Source organism: Gadus morhua, chromosome 15 (assembly GCF_902167405.1).
Source record: "Gadus morhua chromosome 15, gadMor3.0, whole genome shotgun sequence".
NCBI classification, from domain to species: Eukaryota; Metazoa; Chordata; class Actinopteri; order Gadiformes; family Gadidae; genus Gadus; species Gadus morhua.
This window is the reverse complement of record NC_044062.1, coordinates 10,744,122-10,759,379: the sequence shown is the minus strand read 5'-3', so window position 1 is coordinate 10,759,379 and position 15,258 is coordinate 10,744,122. Positions and strand designations below refer to the sequence as shown.

Below are 15,258 nucleotides of genomic sequence, written 5' to 3'. Positions count from 1 at the left end.
ATAGATAATATTGTGGTAATGGTAATTGGATTGCCTTCATATTTATTCACTCAACAATGGAGTTTACTCCTTAGTTATTTTGATTGACACTAACATTCATATCTCCCAGTAAAACGCCATTCCTGGCCAGTGAATGTGCAAGGTGTGCCTTTCTCAAGTACACCTGAAACACATTCATTGCCGCTCATGTTTGAGCTAGAAACATAGCTACAATATGATAGATTTGTCAATCATTGACTTAACAAAATGCCTGCATTGGGTTACCCTCACCTTGCAACACACAGTACACGCAACCATTAGTGGCTACCAAGAGAAAGGCTTTCTGCCAGTTCAAATACACATGTTTGTTAGTTCCTCTATGAAGAAGCGAGACTAATTTGAATCACTATCTCTAATTTGCCTCTTGCGTTACTTCTTCATTTGACTTGTAAATATGATGTGTGAAATATTTCACAGATGTGGCTCAGACATCACTAGAAACAGTAATATCTATTTCACCATGGCCTGAAAGGAATTCATTGGAGTATATTATTTTTTTTTTATCAACAAAGTGTAATTGGAGCAAGGAGTCTATTCTATTCTATTTGAATGCTTGGCACACCGACCTAGTTAATTTTCAAAGAGAGAGTTTTTTACGAAAATACAGGCTGCAGGGTAGATTACATCTCAGGCTAGAGTTATACACAGACCCACCCACACATAAATAAAGGTGATGAGGAAGGGGGAGGGGGAGCTTGAGCAAGACTTTTCAGGAACAGATGCAAGAGAAGTGCAGAAGTGTATATTTCCTGCGCTAGGGTTTGGGCCCGGCTAGAGCTATACCTTGCTTTAGGCTCCCTTTTTGTGACTGTTTTTGGATCTTCAGATTTCCCCCCTTCCAGCTTCGCGTCGACACCCTCGGAGGTAATGCCTACCTACACGGTGACCGTGGCCACCGGCAACCAGTGGTTTGCGGGCACTGATGACTACATCTACATAACACTGATGGGCACGGGGCAGTGCAGCGAGAGGACCCTCCTGGATAAACCGATGTACAACGACTTTGAGAGAGGAGCGGTGAGTTTATGTTGGACCAGTGGAATGCTGCAGTCTTGTCCGTGCGTGTTGGGTGTTTATGTGCATTTTTCTCATTGCTATGCTTTTTAGACGTGGGGCGAACAAATGCAAACAGCCCTGTTGGTTTTGTTTGAGAAAAAGGGGAATGAAAACAAATGAGGAACAAGAAATTTAGCTTTGACGCAAGATGAACAACAGCAATAACAATGGGAATGGAGTTGTGCATGTTGCGTCTTGAAGTCATATTGGCACATAAATCAACCATATTCAACACTAATTGTAACATGATTTTCTTCTCTAATGTGCTAATTTCAGTGGAAAAAAAGTGGAAAAAAAGTTCCAATCAGTTTAGTTTACATTTTAATCATAGATACACATAATGTTAAATATCAAAGCATTGAACCTTTAGACCTGCTCCTTGAAAATTCATACTTTGCTCCGAATATACCAGGATGTATTTAATAACTAACATGATCACCACCAACTGACCAAATTCCTCTTTTAAGAAAAGGGAAATATTGGGGCTTACTGGTGAATGATTGACTGCTTCAGGTTGACTCCTATGATGTGACCGTGGGTGAGGATCTGGGCGAGATCGTGCTGGTGAAGATTGAAAAGAACAAGTACTGGGTGCAGGACGACTGGTACTGCAGGTACATCACAGTCAAGACCCCAGGGGGCGAATACCTGGAGTTCCCCTGCTTCCACTGGCTGGTGGACGAAAAGGAAGTGGTGCTCAGAGATGGACGAGGTACATAGACACCTGTGGACCTGTGATAGGCCGGTCCACCTGTGGACCTGTGTAGGCCGGTCCACCTGTGGACCGGTGATAGGCCGGTCCACCTGTGGACCTGTAATAGGCCGGTCACCTGTGGACCTGTGATAGATTGGCCTGTCCACCTGGTCAAAAGTGACCGCTATTTCCATTAGCAATCTCTCTAATGCTTAGAACAATCAAATCAAAGAATTTGATCTACATTGTGAAGTACACGACAAGATGACAAGATAAGTCAGTTTCGGTTAATTTCTTCCTTTATAAGTTGTAATACAGTATTTTACATTTCTAAATTCTACAAAAACAGTACAGCTCAAAAAATAAAGTGTGTTCTAAAAACCTAGAGCTTAAGAACAGAAGACAGCTTTCATTTGGTCACATCTTGGATGAATAAATATATATATAAATATACCCAAAGGAATGATGAGGAGTATTTCAATTCAATGCGGCGTTTCCTAAACCTGTGTCTTGCTTTCAGCACGTTTGTGTCAGAATGAAAAGACGATGATTGCCAAGAAGCACCGACAGCAGGAACTGGACATGCGGCGTAGGACGTACAAGTAAGATCGAGTTGGCTTTACTTGAACTTTGAGCGATTTTCAAACTGACTGTTAGACTGGGTATGTTGATTTCGATCCTTAATGTTCTTTTCAGATGGCAAGAGTGGCAACCAGGCTTTCCAATGAGCATAGATGCAGACAAACACAAGGATTTGCCCAGGGACATCCAATTTGACAGCGAGAAGGGAGTGGACTTTGTACTGAACTACAGTAAAGCGTAGGTGCTCGCTTTACATCTCTACCTACATCCATTGGAGCTGGCACAACCTTTTCAAACAAAATCATTATTTCCAACTTTCCTGTTTTCATGATAATAAAATTGTCAACTTTATATTCCTTAACAGTGTTAGCCAGGTAGAGGAAGAATGCATTTTTGTTTTGCTATCATATTTGCATTTGTACATTTTGGATGCAAAACGTGTCCGACAATATATCGGAAATGCTTTCAACAAGCTGCAGCATATGCTGCCTGAATAATCAAGCTAGAGTTCTATCATATTTCATGCTGTTGGATGCAATCTGATCTGACGTTCAGGATTCTAGCAACTGTGAAAATGAAGCTGTTGAAGTTGTTCCAAAGCCTGTTGCCCAAACAATATCAACCACTGTGTCCCCCATCACATGGGAAAACTGTGTACGCATGGAAGTTAGGAATCCCTATTTTTCCCTAACAGCCATGAAGAATGTCCTTCTGTGGTAGTTAGTAGTAATTTCCTTTTGGCTATGATTCGTCAGCTTTGTATATAAGGGACCTTGCCCCATCAACAAGTTTGCATCCAAAATCGACTGTCAAATATCTCCAACTTATAAAAAAGCCATCTCCATTTCAGGCGACCCCAAGCGGGGAAAGATCAGATCAGTGATGATGAGGAGCGACATTGTTTGCCGGGGCTTACACTCTGTGCCCCTTCTCTCCAGCATTGAGAACCTGTGTGTGAACCAGTTCATGCACATGTTCCAGTCCTCCTGGAGCGACTTCGCCGACTTTGAGAGGATCTTTGTGAGGATCAAGAACACCATCTCAGGTTGGTTTCCTGCATGAATGAACAACTGCTGCTTTTCTCATTCTTCCTCACTTTCCTTGTGTCAACACAAGGGCTTGTCGTACCATGAAAATTGTGTTAAGGGCTACATAAATCAAAGTCGAATTGAAACTACTAGCCAATCCTCTACTTGCATTGTAAATAACACTGGGTTTGATTCTTCAGAGTACGTCATGGAGCATTGGAAGGAGGACTTCATGTTTGGCTACCAGTTCCTGAACGGGTGCAACCCAGTGGTGCTCCAAAAGTGCACCAAGCTCCCAGACAAGTTCCCTGTCACCCATGAGATGGTGGCTTTCTGCCTGGAGAGAGACCTTACCCTGGAAGAAGAAATAGAGGTAATCACAGGTCATCTCTGCACTGGAGCATTACCATACTAGCTCACAATTCTCCTCCACACCTCCCGGCCTTTGTTTTTAAGAAGGGTGCAGGCTGTTAAGTTTCGGGGTGCATGCAATGCGAACAGGCCTAGAAGAGTGAAAGATACTAAGTGACCAACCGACGGAGTCCCTATATTTGAAAGTGGTGAAAGAGAGAGTCGTTGGGTCGATGGTGATATAAGATTTACAATGTTTCCGTGTTTCATTTCTCATAATATCGTAGCGCATCGGAAATAAAACATATCCCTAGCCTAAAGGGAGTTGTTATAACTGGTCTCCTCAACATTTCTAACCACAACAAGCCGTTTTGAAAATCTGCCTTTTCTGACATCACTAGTGGGCGTGTCCACCTAGATGTATGCTGGATAGATCAGTCAGTCTACCAGCCTACCCAGTGGACTGCAGCAAACGTTGCACTCATCTATCCAGAACACACCTAGGTGGACACGCCCACTTGTGATGTCAGAAAAGGCCGATTTTCCAAACGGCTTCTAACGGCTAATCACACTCCCACCTGGTGGTATAATATGTACCTTTAAACCACCTTAAGACGAGGACAGCTGTCTGCCTTACATCCACCAAGGTGTGGTCATGGTGGAGGAGCGACCCTCTGATGTGAGCGTGGGTTCTACTCTGCAGGCGGGGAACATCTACATCGCAGACTACGAGGTGCTGGAGGGCATCACCCCCAACAGCACGGACCCCTGTACCATGCAGTACCTGGCCGCGCCCATCTGTCTGCTCTACAGGACGGTGGGGAGCAAGATCCTCCCCCTGGCCATACAGGTACCGTGTGGCCGGGCCAGAGATGAACAACAACACCACATATATGAGCCTGGTTTATTGATAAAGCACATGCTTTTATCCAAAGCCACCCTACAGTAAATGTTACTTTGTTTGAGGGGGTAAGTCATGCTCAGGGGTGACTGTTGCCATTGGGGATCGAACCCAGTAGCTCTTGACACCCATTCTATTTGACTCCTTGACCTAGAAGAAAGGTTCTGGGTTCAAACCCCAATATCTGTCGTCTTCCTGCACTGGCCTCCCAGAGCAAGATTCCCTTACATGCTCCTGAATGGGAATATGCATCCAGATAAACTCACGTTAGGTTGTATAAAAGTGTCAGCTGAATGGCTAAATCAGCAAAATTAGTAACATCATCTTCTATACTATTCCTCTTCATCTTTGCCCTCCCAGTTGAGTCAGGTGCCTGGCGAGAATGCCCCCATCTTCCTGCCCAGCGACAGTCAGGACGACTGGCTGATCGCAAAGATCTGGGTGCGCTCGGCCGACTTCCACGTGCATCAGACCATCACCCATCTCCTGAGGACCCACCTGATGTCCGAGATGTTCGGAGTGGCCATGTTCCGACACCTTCCCGCCGTCCACCCCGTCTACAAGGTGATGCCCCCGTCGTTTTTTTCCGTCGCTCTCACGCATCGACGGATCGACGATCGAGATCAGATGTTATTTTGAGCTTTGTTCCATTCCATTCAGATGAGGAATGTCGGGAGTCACAGCAGAAGTACAGGACAGTAGTAGCTAAGCTGCAGAAATAAAATAGAAATGCACAATGTCAACGTAAAACAACAGTGTGTCTAAGGTGGTCAACGTGGTCCCATGTGCTTGAGGGGCGTGAACGGACAGGTCGTCTCAGGTGGCTGGGCGGTCCACTCATGTTCTGTATGGTTGTTCCTCATCACTCACAGCTGCTTGTGCCACACATCCGCTACACCATCGCCATCAACACCAAGGCCCGGGAACAGCTCATCTGCAAGTTCGGCATCTTCGACAAGGTAAGGGAAAACCATGACGCCTGACAGACGAGATGTGGATGGTTCTTTATTTTCATGTGGTCAAAGGTGGGAATACCGAAAAATGGAGAATGAAAATCCTGTTCTGTACTCTCAAGCAGAGGTAAAAGTTCTAGTATTGTGCAGTCGCAGTGTTGCAAGACTCTTTTGATGAAAAGCATTAAACATTAAAAAACGACATCAGGGGCGCCCCGGTGGTTGACTGGGTAGAGCGCGTACCAGTCTCAGTCCTTACTGCAGCGACCCGGGTTCGATTTCTGCCCGTGGTCCTTTGCTGCATGTCCTCCCTTCTCTCTCTCACGTATCATCCTGTCTAACTCTTCATGAGTAAAAAGCATACCGACGCAAAAACAAATGGTCATCAACATTTGAGATGAAGCGCTTCCACAGCTCTGTTGTGCTCTCCTTTCCTCCAGGCCAATGGCACAGGTGGAGGTGGACACGTCCAGCTGATTCAGAAAGCCATGAAGACCCTCACCTTCAAGTCTCTGTGCTTCCCCGACTCCATCAAGGCCCGCAATATGGAGAGCGTGGAAGAGCTGCCCACTTACTTCTTCAGGGATGACGGCAACAAAGTATGGGATGCCACCAAGAGGTCTGTTAACTAACAGTTCAGATTTCTCAATGAGAATTTGGTATTCGTTGAATGGTTTAATCAGAAGTGTCTGCAACACCCACGGGGTGCTAAGATTACCCCTGGTGGTGTTAATGCTATGCGCTAACAAATGATTGATGCAGATTCACCATCTAATAATCATCCAATGAATATAGATGTTTACGTGTGAATGTACTTTAGGTATGGAGAGAGAGAGAGAGAGAGAGAGAGAGAGAGAGAGAGAGAGAGAGAGAGAGAGAGAGAGAGAGAGAGAGAGAGAGAGAGAGAGAGAGAGAGAGAGAGAGAGAGAGAGAGAGAGAGAGAGAGAGAGAGAGAGAGAGAGAGAGAGAGAGAGAGAGAGAGAGAGAGAGAGAGAGAGGTGTTGTTGCTAACATCGATGAGGAAGATCATTGTGTGTGTTTTTGTGCGTGTGGGTACCTTCGTTTTTCTAGGAGCGACTTTTGCGTGTAGATGGACAGGGAAATGTGTACAGTACATGTTTGTGCGTGTGTGTGTGTGTGTGTGTGTGTGTGATAATAGGAGAGAGATAGAGAAAATTAAGGTAGGGTCATCAATGGATAGAGCTGAATGGAGAACACTTAGTTAACTGAAGCAAAGGGCAAGTTTCAAAGAGAGAGTAACTTGAGATTTCCGGCTGAATCTATTCAATGCTGTCTTTTTTTTTACCAGCTTCGTGTCAGATGTGGTGAACATTTACTACGCCAGCGATGCGGTCGTACAGAAAGACGAGGAGATCCAGGCCTTTGTCAAAGATGTGTTCAACTTCGGCATGCAGGCCTCTGAATCCTGTGGTACGTCGACTGCAGACAGCTGTTAAAGCGACGAGCGCAGTGATATTTGTCTGTTTTGTTCTAGAATAATCTCATAGTGGGTCATATTTAAAACCCCATTTCAGTCATGGCGGACCAGGGGGTTGGATCTGCGAATGCTTAACAGCTAGAGTGCGATGGATTCATCTGAGTCTTCTCTACGGGCCTGCTTACATTTCACCACCGCCAGCTCAACCGCCGTCTGCTTTGTGCAAGGGCATAAGGCCACAAGGGCGCTTGCAAAACGATTGTTGCTGCCTGCTTTCTCCATACCCAGACATTTCTCACTTCCTATTCTGTTCTTCGTTCCAGAGTTCCCCGAGTCCCTGAAGACCCAGGAGGAGCTGACTGAGTATCTGACTGTGGTCATCTTCACAGCCTCCTCCCAGCATGCTGCTGTCAACTTTGGACAGGTACTTAATGCAGTACACACGCGTACACGCGCGCAACTCAACAGACAGGATGGTGATGATATTAAAGTAAAGTATGTGTTTCTGTAGTGCTCCATAGGGGGGCATTGTACTCGGATACGCTGTTCATTGATGTTTACTCATGCCCTGTTTTAAAACGAGAAGATGATCGAGCACACTACAAAGTGAAACGCCAAGCCATCCTCTGTTCCCCCCCATTGTGTACCCTGTAGTACGACTGGTGCTCCTGGATCCCCAACGCCCCCTCCACCATGCGCAAGCCCCCGCCCACCGAGAAGGGCGTGGCGGACGTCAAGCTGATCATAGAGAGCCTCCCCGACCGCGGGCGGTCCTGCTGGCACCTGGGGGCTGTGTGGGCCCTCAGCCAGTTCCAGGAGAACGAGGTACAGAGGGAGGGCCGATGGGGTGCATGAAGACATTCATCACCGGTGTCAAAGCATTTCAGAGCTTTGGACAGTGGACAGTTTGTCATGGCACTTTTGCTCAATGAGATCAAAGCTGCAAGCTTTTATCTTCCAGTACAACACAACTCATCGGTGACTGAAACTTCACAAATGTGCTCCCCCGCTTCACAAAATGAGAAATCCACACAGCTTTTACTTTTGCAACGCCTTTTGCGAAAAACATTCTGAAAACATTCACTTAGAACTTTCACTGCAGGAGGGGGTGCTGGGTGAACAAGTCAGATATCAAAGAGGAAGTACTGTTTATCTATCTCTCACATGCCAAGTGGTGTTCACGTTGAGGCATTATGTTGACTTATTTAAAATAATAAGGGTTTAGCTTCATAAGGCATCTTAAAATGTATGTCTTTCCCGCTCAAGCTGCGATAATTTATCTTTAAATGCCTGAAGGGCTCAATGTCATTCATCTGCGTTTTGGTAAAAGACACTTTACATATAATTCAGAAAGTTGAAGGCACCTGGAACTGTGCCTACTTTCTGAACATTGATGTAGCGGAAGTGGTAAAGAATATTGTGTCTGTACAATAGGTTAACAATTGTGTTTAACATACAGGCTATACGCGTGCATGTCACAGAAAATAAAATGATGGCCAGATTCCGTAAACAAGCAAATATATGCACATATGCAATTAGTCTGAAACCCTTCCGTTCATTTCAGATTTCCAAAGGGTGTCGCCCACAATCACTCCCACAGCTACAAAAGCAGGTTTTGCAACAGAGTTATCGCAAAATGCGTTGCAACAGTCAAGGAGTGCAGATTTGTCACCTTTTATTTTGGGAAGCACATTTGTGAAGTTGCAGTCACCGATCAGAATTGTGCAACTGCCAAACCCATTCATATTTTGTGGTTAAGCAAACTGGTTATCTGTTCGTCTTTATTGTGGTCCTCTTTCCCGGAATGAGGAAACCATTATTAATTGAATTATACATTCATGTAAAAGTGACTCACATATTGTCCAACTGTGAAAGTTCAAATAAGTTCAAATAATTTCCGTAAACCATCACATGATTTTTGCATATTTGATTCAAGTGAAAATGTGAATAACATTGTACTCTACTAGACAGATTTATCCATCATACTTCTGCCATTACAAGGTTGATTTTTAAATGGCAATAAAGCAATCACTATCACATGGTGGTAAACTATGGCACTTTAAATGTCCTATCGGAGATGCACAATCCAAAGCCTTGTTTTACAGTATTGTGCGGTATCTCTATTAGACACAGTTGGACTTCATTTTGGTTTCCCGTCAGTTTTAGCCTTCACGTTCAAATTAAAATCTTGGGTCAGAAATTCCTTGTCCAAGTCCTTACACATGTGTTCTACCAGTTCCTGGTTCATGGCTTGCCTCTCTGCTCCCCAGCTGTACCTGGGCATGTACCCTGACGAGCACTTCATCGAGCAGCCAGTGAAGGAGGCCATGAAAAAGTTCCGGAAGGTCCTGGCCGGGATAAGCACGCTCATAAAGCTGAGGAATCAGGGGAAGAGGCTGCCATACTACTACATGTCACCAGATAAGATCCCAAACAGTGTTGCCGTGTGAAGGACCAGAAGGTTCTTCCAACAGTGGGACAGAAGACCATGTTTCCATTTTTATTTTATTTTTTACATATTAACGGTCTTTGGTAGAAATAATTTGAGAATTTCTTTGCTGCCAAATTTGCTACTGTAGAATTAATTTAAAGGTGCTGTTATTCCGCTTTTCGTCTATAATAGTCTATTCAATCTTTTTTAATAAACAATTGTTCGGCGAGTACCTTTGATTTCAACGGGTCGGTTATGTTTTTTCAGGTTGAAGTTATTTTAAAAAATATTTACAACTCCTTTAAATAAGGCTGTAAATGTAGATAGTGTATATGTATGTGGGTGTGTCAAATGTACTTACATTTGCATAGATATTCAACAGCTATCATCTACAGCATAAACATTATGCTGTACCATTGATTAGAGGACAATGATCAACCACTGATTAGAGGAACTCATTTTAGCCTACTATCTATTCGCATGAATCCTCAGGAACAAAACAAAATAGAACACATGTACTATTATATCCAACTTATCTAGATGGCCTATATGGCCACTATAACTTTGCATTTTTCAAACCTTGAAAAATAAATATCCGGCAGTTACAACAACACTTTAAGAGTTTCTGCATTTTTATTAGATCATTTTTTAATTCTACATACTTCTGTTCAAACATGGGAAATGATATTGAAACACATCAATATTTCATTTAAAAAACGTAAAATTACTTTTACCAAATCTTTTTTTAAATTTTTACAGTTACTATGCCAAAGAAAAATTCACAGACAAACGTGTGGAATGATATAAGACAGGGGAACAGTCGTGTATGCGCCAGTTCGGTCAGTAGTAAAAATAAACCGTAGTTGTATGCAAGTCACACTCTCCCAGACACAAAGAAAATCGAAATTAAGTTATACGCGTGGTTGAAAAAAATAAAAAAATAAAATTGACCTCTGAAGGTGCATTTAGGCCCTGATTCGTTTTGTCTTCTGGAAGCAAAAATAAAATAAACAGAAGGTTAGAGCTGTTGACTAGCATGATCATATTTGTGGCTGATGGCTTAATGTTATACATATTTTAGGCTGTCTGGGTTCATAAAAGAAAAAATGTAAAGGAGCCAGCTCCTATAATCTCAAAAAACATATCTAAAATAAAAACTAAATCAACAGGTATTTTTTTAAGTTAAAGTAAAGAAAATCAAACATGTCTGACATAATTGAACACGAGACAGTGACAAAAATACCCAATCTGCTTCAAGGGCTACATTATGAACCAATAGTGTCCAAAAGGTGGACACATAATACTCTATTATACACTATTGCCTTCATAACAAAAAATAAAGCGAAAAAGAAAATATGAACGAGGACTAATGCCTGAGAGGTTACGTGAAAGTTGCATACAATTACGATTACACAGGATGTTTTACTTTTTAAAATAAATACTACACAGTTAAGCAATAATCATATATAATATATAATTACTATTATATAATTGTATATTATATAATAATTATATAAGTCTCTGAGCTTCAAAACACCAGTAAATGACTATAGAATAGAACCACAACAAAAGGGTAATTGCACTTTTTTTTTGTCCGTGTAACTGCACAGAGCCTCATGGGAGTTCACGTCTGGGAGCATCTTCACCACTTCTCGGATCTTGATCCAACGTGTGCGTCATCAACAACACACAACTCTCTGGGCTCATCACGACTTCACCGATGAAAGACTCTGGATTCCCAAGTCATTGAGGGGGGCATGTACATAAATACAGTATGCAGTACTGAGAAACAAAGCGCCGGTTGTTTTCCTTCAGCAGTACTACTACGACTACTTGTTATCTTGGACCGTTGTTAGTTTTATGAACAGTGTCCTGGTATCAAAGATGTTTGTAAAAATGTATGTTAACTGGAATGGTTGTTAGGCTCAACATGAGCCTGGAATTGCTGTGCTCCGAAATACACAAAAGCACTTTGCGACAGACTGTAAGCCCAAAACACATCATCTCGAGAAATCCACCGCTCCCCTCTGCTATAACTGTAACTTAACTTGACCAGTAGGTGGCGACAGAGACAGCTTATGTCCAGCTGCACCTGCTGCATTAGGCGGGCTAGCAGTAACATAGGTAGGCTACCAACTGCCATCACACATTGCGTTGCAGGAAGAAAATATATTTCGATTTTAATATTATTCGCTGATTGGTAAAAATTAACCCTCTGTTGTTGTCCAACGCTATTCAAATTTTATAAAAATGGTAAAAATACAGTGATAGCAGTCATCATCGGTCTATCAATGATGCTTGCTTACCCATCATATATATATATATATATATATATATATATATATATATATATATATATATATATATATATATATATATATATATATATATATATACACACACACACACACAATAGTCTCTGCAAGACTTGTAGAGTAAAAGGCTTAACCCGGGGAGAGGGACAACACACATCACCTTGTGATCTCTGGTTCAACAGCAACGTGCACTTTCTCCACGTGTCACAGGACCCCTGGGGTGAAACGCGATCCCCCCGTTCAGGGTGCAACGGATCCCTCAACTCATCTTAAAAAATACATGCGGGGCAACGCGCCGTGTGCTCAACATATCAGCTGTCCGCCTCATGCATGACCCTTTTGTGTCAAACAAAGCTAAGCAGGCAGGGGTGTCCCGTTTGAGGAGAGTGACAGTACATCCTCATCCACCCCAGAAGCTGACCGCGGTAGCATGGCAAAACCACGAGGGGACCATGGCGACACGTGTCTCCCTGTGTTTCCATGATAGCGATGAGCAGATTCTGTCAGCGGGAGATGTGACTGCCCTGGCTGGGGGGGGGGACGGACGGACGAGGCGGGGGAGGGACGAGGGGGAGGGTCAAGAAGAGCACAGCATAGGACATAGGAAAGCAGAGGATTTCTCAAGTCATATCCCATATGATTAAGCACAACGAATGAACAGATAGTTTAAAAACTGCCACGTGGAGTACCATGACGTCAAAGACGGTGTCATTTCACAAGATAGAAAATACGCTGCTGATGTGTGTTTTTATTTGTCGTTTTTTTCCGTGTTCCGAACGTCTAAACATGAATTCATGACGTGGAGATTATCTCGCAATTTCCTGCGGCCGGTAAAAAAAAAGAATGAAATAAAATGATTTTCTGGTTTTGTTATTTTCAGTTTACATTCTCGAAGCCTTCGTTAAAATAAGATGAAGAGGCAGGGTGGGGTGGTGGGTGGGGAGAACTTCATCATCTGAGTGTTTCAGTTTAACTATAACCCCCCTGTGGTACCAAAGACGGTGGAAACAGGACACGTGGTGGCGATGACTTTGTGGTTTTGACCGAATGCTGGAAATGATTGATTCAGCAGGATTCCATTATAATTCTTAATATTCCTTTTTTCGTAATCCACAGGAGTGTATATATAGTGTGTGTGTGTGTGTGTGTGTGTGTGTGTGTGTGTGTGTGTGTGTGTGTGTGTGTGTGTGTGTGCTAAAACAAGGGCACAAACAAGATGAAATATAAATCAGGGACAGACAAATCCTCTCTCTCTTTCTCCCTCACATCGCTCCACTGGATGCAAGACTTGAATCTTTTCAGAGGACAACGGGGGTATATATCCAAGAGTTTCTGGAGTCTGTCGAAAACAACAACTACAAGTACCACGATTAAAAGAAAGTGCTTTGATGCATGGGAGATTGGACCAGGGCTTGGGGGTCAGATCAAGTGAGAAGCAGATAGAACTACCGCTTTGGTCCAGACATTTCTGTTTGTGTTTTTTACGGTTAACCGACAGCTGTGTGTGTATGGTAGCCCGGGAAACCTGGAATGTTCCGGAAAACATCCGGTCATGGGACACTCACGGCTCCACGGTTAGTTGTGCCTGACACTGGCCGCAGGTAAAACAATTAAAATATCCAAACCCGTCGGCGCAGTAAAATCAAAACCACGCAACGGAAACATTTAGAGATAATCGAGAGGCCGCGGTTCTCGGTCCGTCTTTCCTAACGGTTCGTGTACGCGTGTTTGGACGTTTTGTGCGTCTTGGTGAAAGTGGGTAGGGTGGCATCATCCAGGCCTCTTTAGATTGTCGATGGAGACACTTCGTTCCTGGGGAAACACTGAGGAGCCCGCAAGCAGACCTGAAACAGGGCTCCGAAAGCGGGAAACTGGACGGATGTCGGTTCAAGACGAGTAAGGGGTCGGTGCTGGTCCTGTACTTGTCAGACCCGCCACCCCCCTGTCACATGACAGGGGTGTTTAGGAGGGTACTTTCAGACAAAAAAAATCACCTTGGTCATCAAGGGGACGGATGGTGTTCACCGCAGCAGAGTTCATCCATCCACCGCCATCAACGGCGGACTGTTTTGTGTACATGAACATTGTGCCATACTGCCTTGTGTGCGAGGTGGGAAATAGGGGGGGGGCGGGCAGGGAGCTCAGACGTGGAGCACCTCCATGCTGTACTCCTCTGTCTCTGTGTACTGGGATGAGTTTGTGTCCGACAGGGCCGGGGCCAGAGCTTCCTTGTTCTCCAGACTGGGCTCCATCAGAGGAGGCTTCTCCAGAGCCAGCTTTTTGCAGGTGTCGGGGCGGTTCTGGACGTATATGACCCTGTTGTACGCCTTGAGTCTCCGCCACAGCTGGATGTAGACCTTACACTGCACGTACATGAACACCAGGCCCCCCGTGAAGCCGATGGCCACCACCACCAGCTTGGTCCAGAACGGCCACTCGAGGATCCCTGGGCAAAGGGGAGAGAGGAGGGACAAAAGAAAAAGAAGAAATAGACGAAGGTTAAAAAACGTACAAACTACAGACTTTAACACCAAGGCATCGGTCAGAGGTGGAATGTCCAGGTGAAGGAAAACGCTAGATAATCTACGGTACAGCCATTTGCATCTGCAGAATGGGGTTGGTGTCTTGCCTTGGCAGACCGCCATTTCAGCCAGAATTATGTTTATTGTGTTTAAGATGTTTATTAGAACAGAAGACGTAGTACTGCGCACCCCCAATGGGTAAAGAAATAATGAACTAATCTTAACCTTGTAATAATGCAATTTGCATTTCTTACTCATTCCCAACTCCTTTGGACTGGTAGATCTTTTTTAAAGTTTAGCCAGCCTAACTTTATATTTTTTTGTACCTGGAGATGACCACCTCTACAGATACGTTTATAAATTGATTTGTATGAAAGAAACAGAGAATCAAGGGTAGGGGGAAAAAAAGATACACAAGCACAACAGCACAGGAAAATAGATACAAGGGAAGATGGATGGTTTAAATTGTATTTCTTTCTTATTAAACACTTCATCAACTCCACCACCACACCCAGGGTAGCATGCCTCAAAGTGTGAGGCAGAGGGGCAATCTGGCAGAATCACAGAAGGCAACAGCTCATTCTAACTTGATGAAAAACAAGCATTATCTTTGAAGCATGCATTTCTAACACTTTGTCAACGGCCCCTAAGTCTACAGTAATCTGTGCTCCTGCAGTTTCCCTCATGGAGGAAAACCTTGTTAATATTAAAAGTAAAACAATAAAAAAATGGTCCAACTTTAAACAGTGAAGTCTGAATCGGCTGCATGAGCCCTGAGTATTTGAACCAGCTATTGATTTCCCTGTACGCATGCCGTTTACATTGTGTGAATGATTTATGCCTTAGCAAAGATGCTCCGTGATCCAACTACACGATTAGTTGTACATCAATGACAAATTTTGCCGTAATCAAATTGTTTCTCGGCTGTAACTCGGTAGACGCAGTGAA

At 43.8% G+C, this 15,258-nt stretch overlaps 2 protein-coding genes across 6 annotated transcripts in view; one reads left to right on the top strand and one right to left on the bottom strand.

The window, feature by feature from the left end:
- Positions 1 to 906: 906 nt before the first annotated feature.
- On the top strand, positions 907 to 9,712 carry alox5a (arachidonate 5-lipoxygenase a). The gene is made up of 14 exons (XM_030378694.1): positions 907 to 1,056; positions 1,609 to 1,807; positions 2,310 to 2,391; positions 2,486 to 2,608; positions 3,310 to 3,416; positions 3,600 to 3,772; positions 4,454 to 4,600; positions 5,012 to 5,215; positions 5,524 to 5,610; positions 6,045 to 6,223; positions 6,914 to 7,035; positions 7,366 to 7,466; positions 7,697 to 7,867; positions 9,313 to 9,712. Exons 1-14 carry the CDS (start codon positions 907 to 909, stop codon positions 9,490 to 9,492), a joined length of 2,025 nt encoding a protein of 674 aa, XP_030234554.1. The 3' UTR covers positions 9,493 to 9,712.
- Positions 9,713 to 10,087: 375 nt separating this feature from the next.
- The window catches only part of marchf8 (membrane-associated ring finger (C3HC4) 8), a 65,545-nt gene continuing 60,374 nt past the window's right edge, over positions 10,088 to 15,258 (bottom strand). For all 5 annotated transcript variants that reach the window (XM_030378696.1, XM_030378695.1, XM_030378700.1 and 2 more), the window contains one exon: positions 10,088 to 14,234. In XM_030378696.1, the coding sequence (XP_030234556.1) occupies positions 13,930 to 14,234 (305 nt within the window). In that variant the 3' untranslated portion in view covers positions 10,088 to 13,929. The remainder of the gene's footprint in view (positions 14,235 to 15,258) is intronic.

Excerpts from the sequence above, each read along its gene's own strand:
- alox5a (XM_030378694.1), top strand. The coding sequence starts at position 907 with ATGCCTACCTACACGGTGACCGTGGCCACCGGCAACCAGTGGTTTGCG. Across the intron at positions 1,057-1,608 it reads ACGACTTTGAGAGAGGAGCG|GTTGACTCCTATGATGTGAC; the intron begins GTGAGTTTATGT and ends TGACTGCTTCAG. Across the intron at positions 7,036-7,365 it reads GCAGGCCTCTGAATCCTGTG|AGTTCCCCGAGTCCCTGAAG; the intron begins GTACGTCGACTG and ends TCTTCGTTCCAG.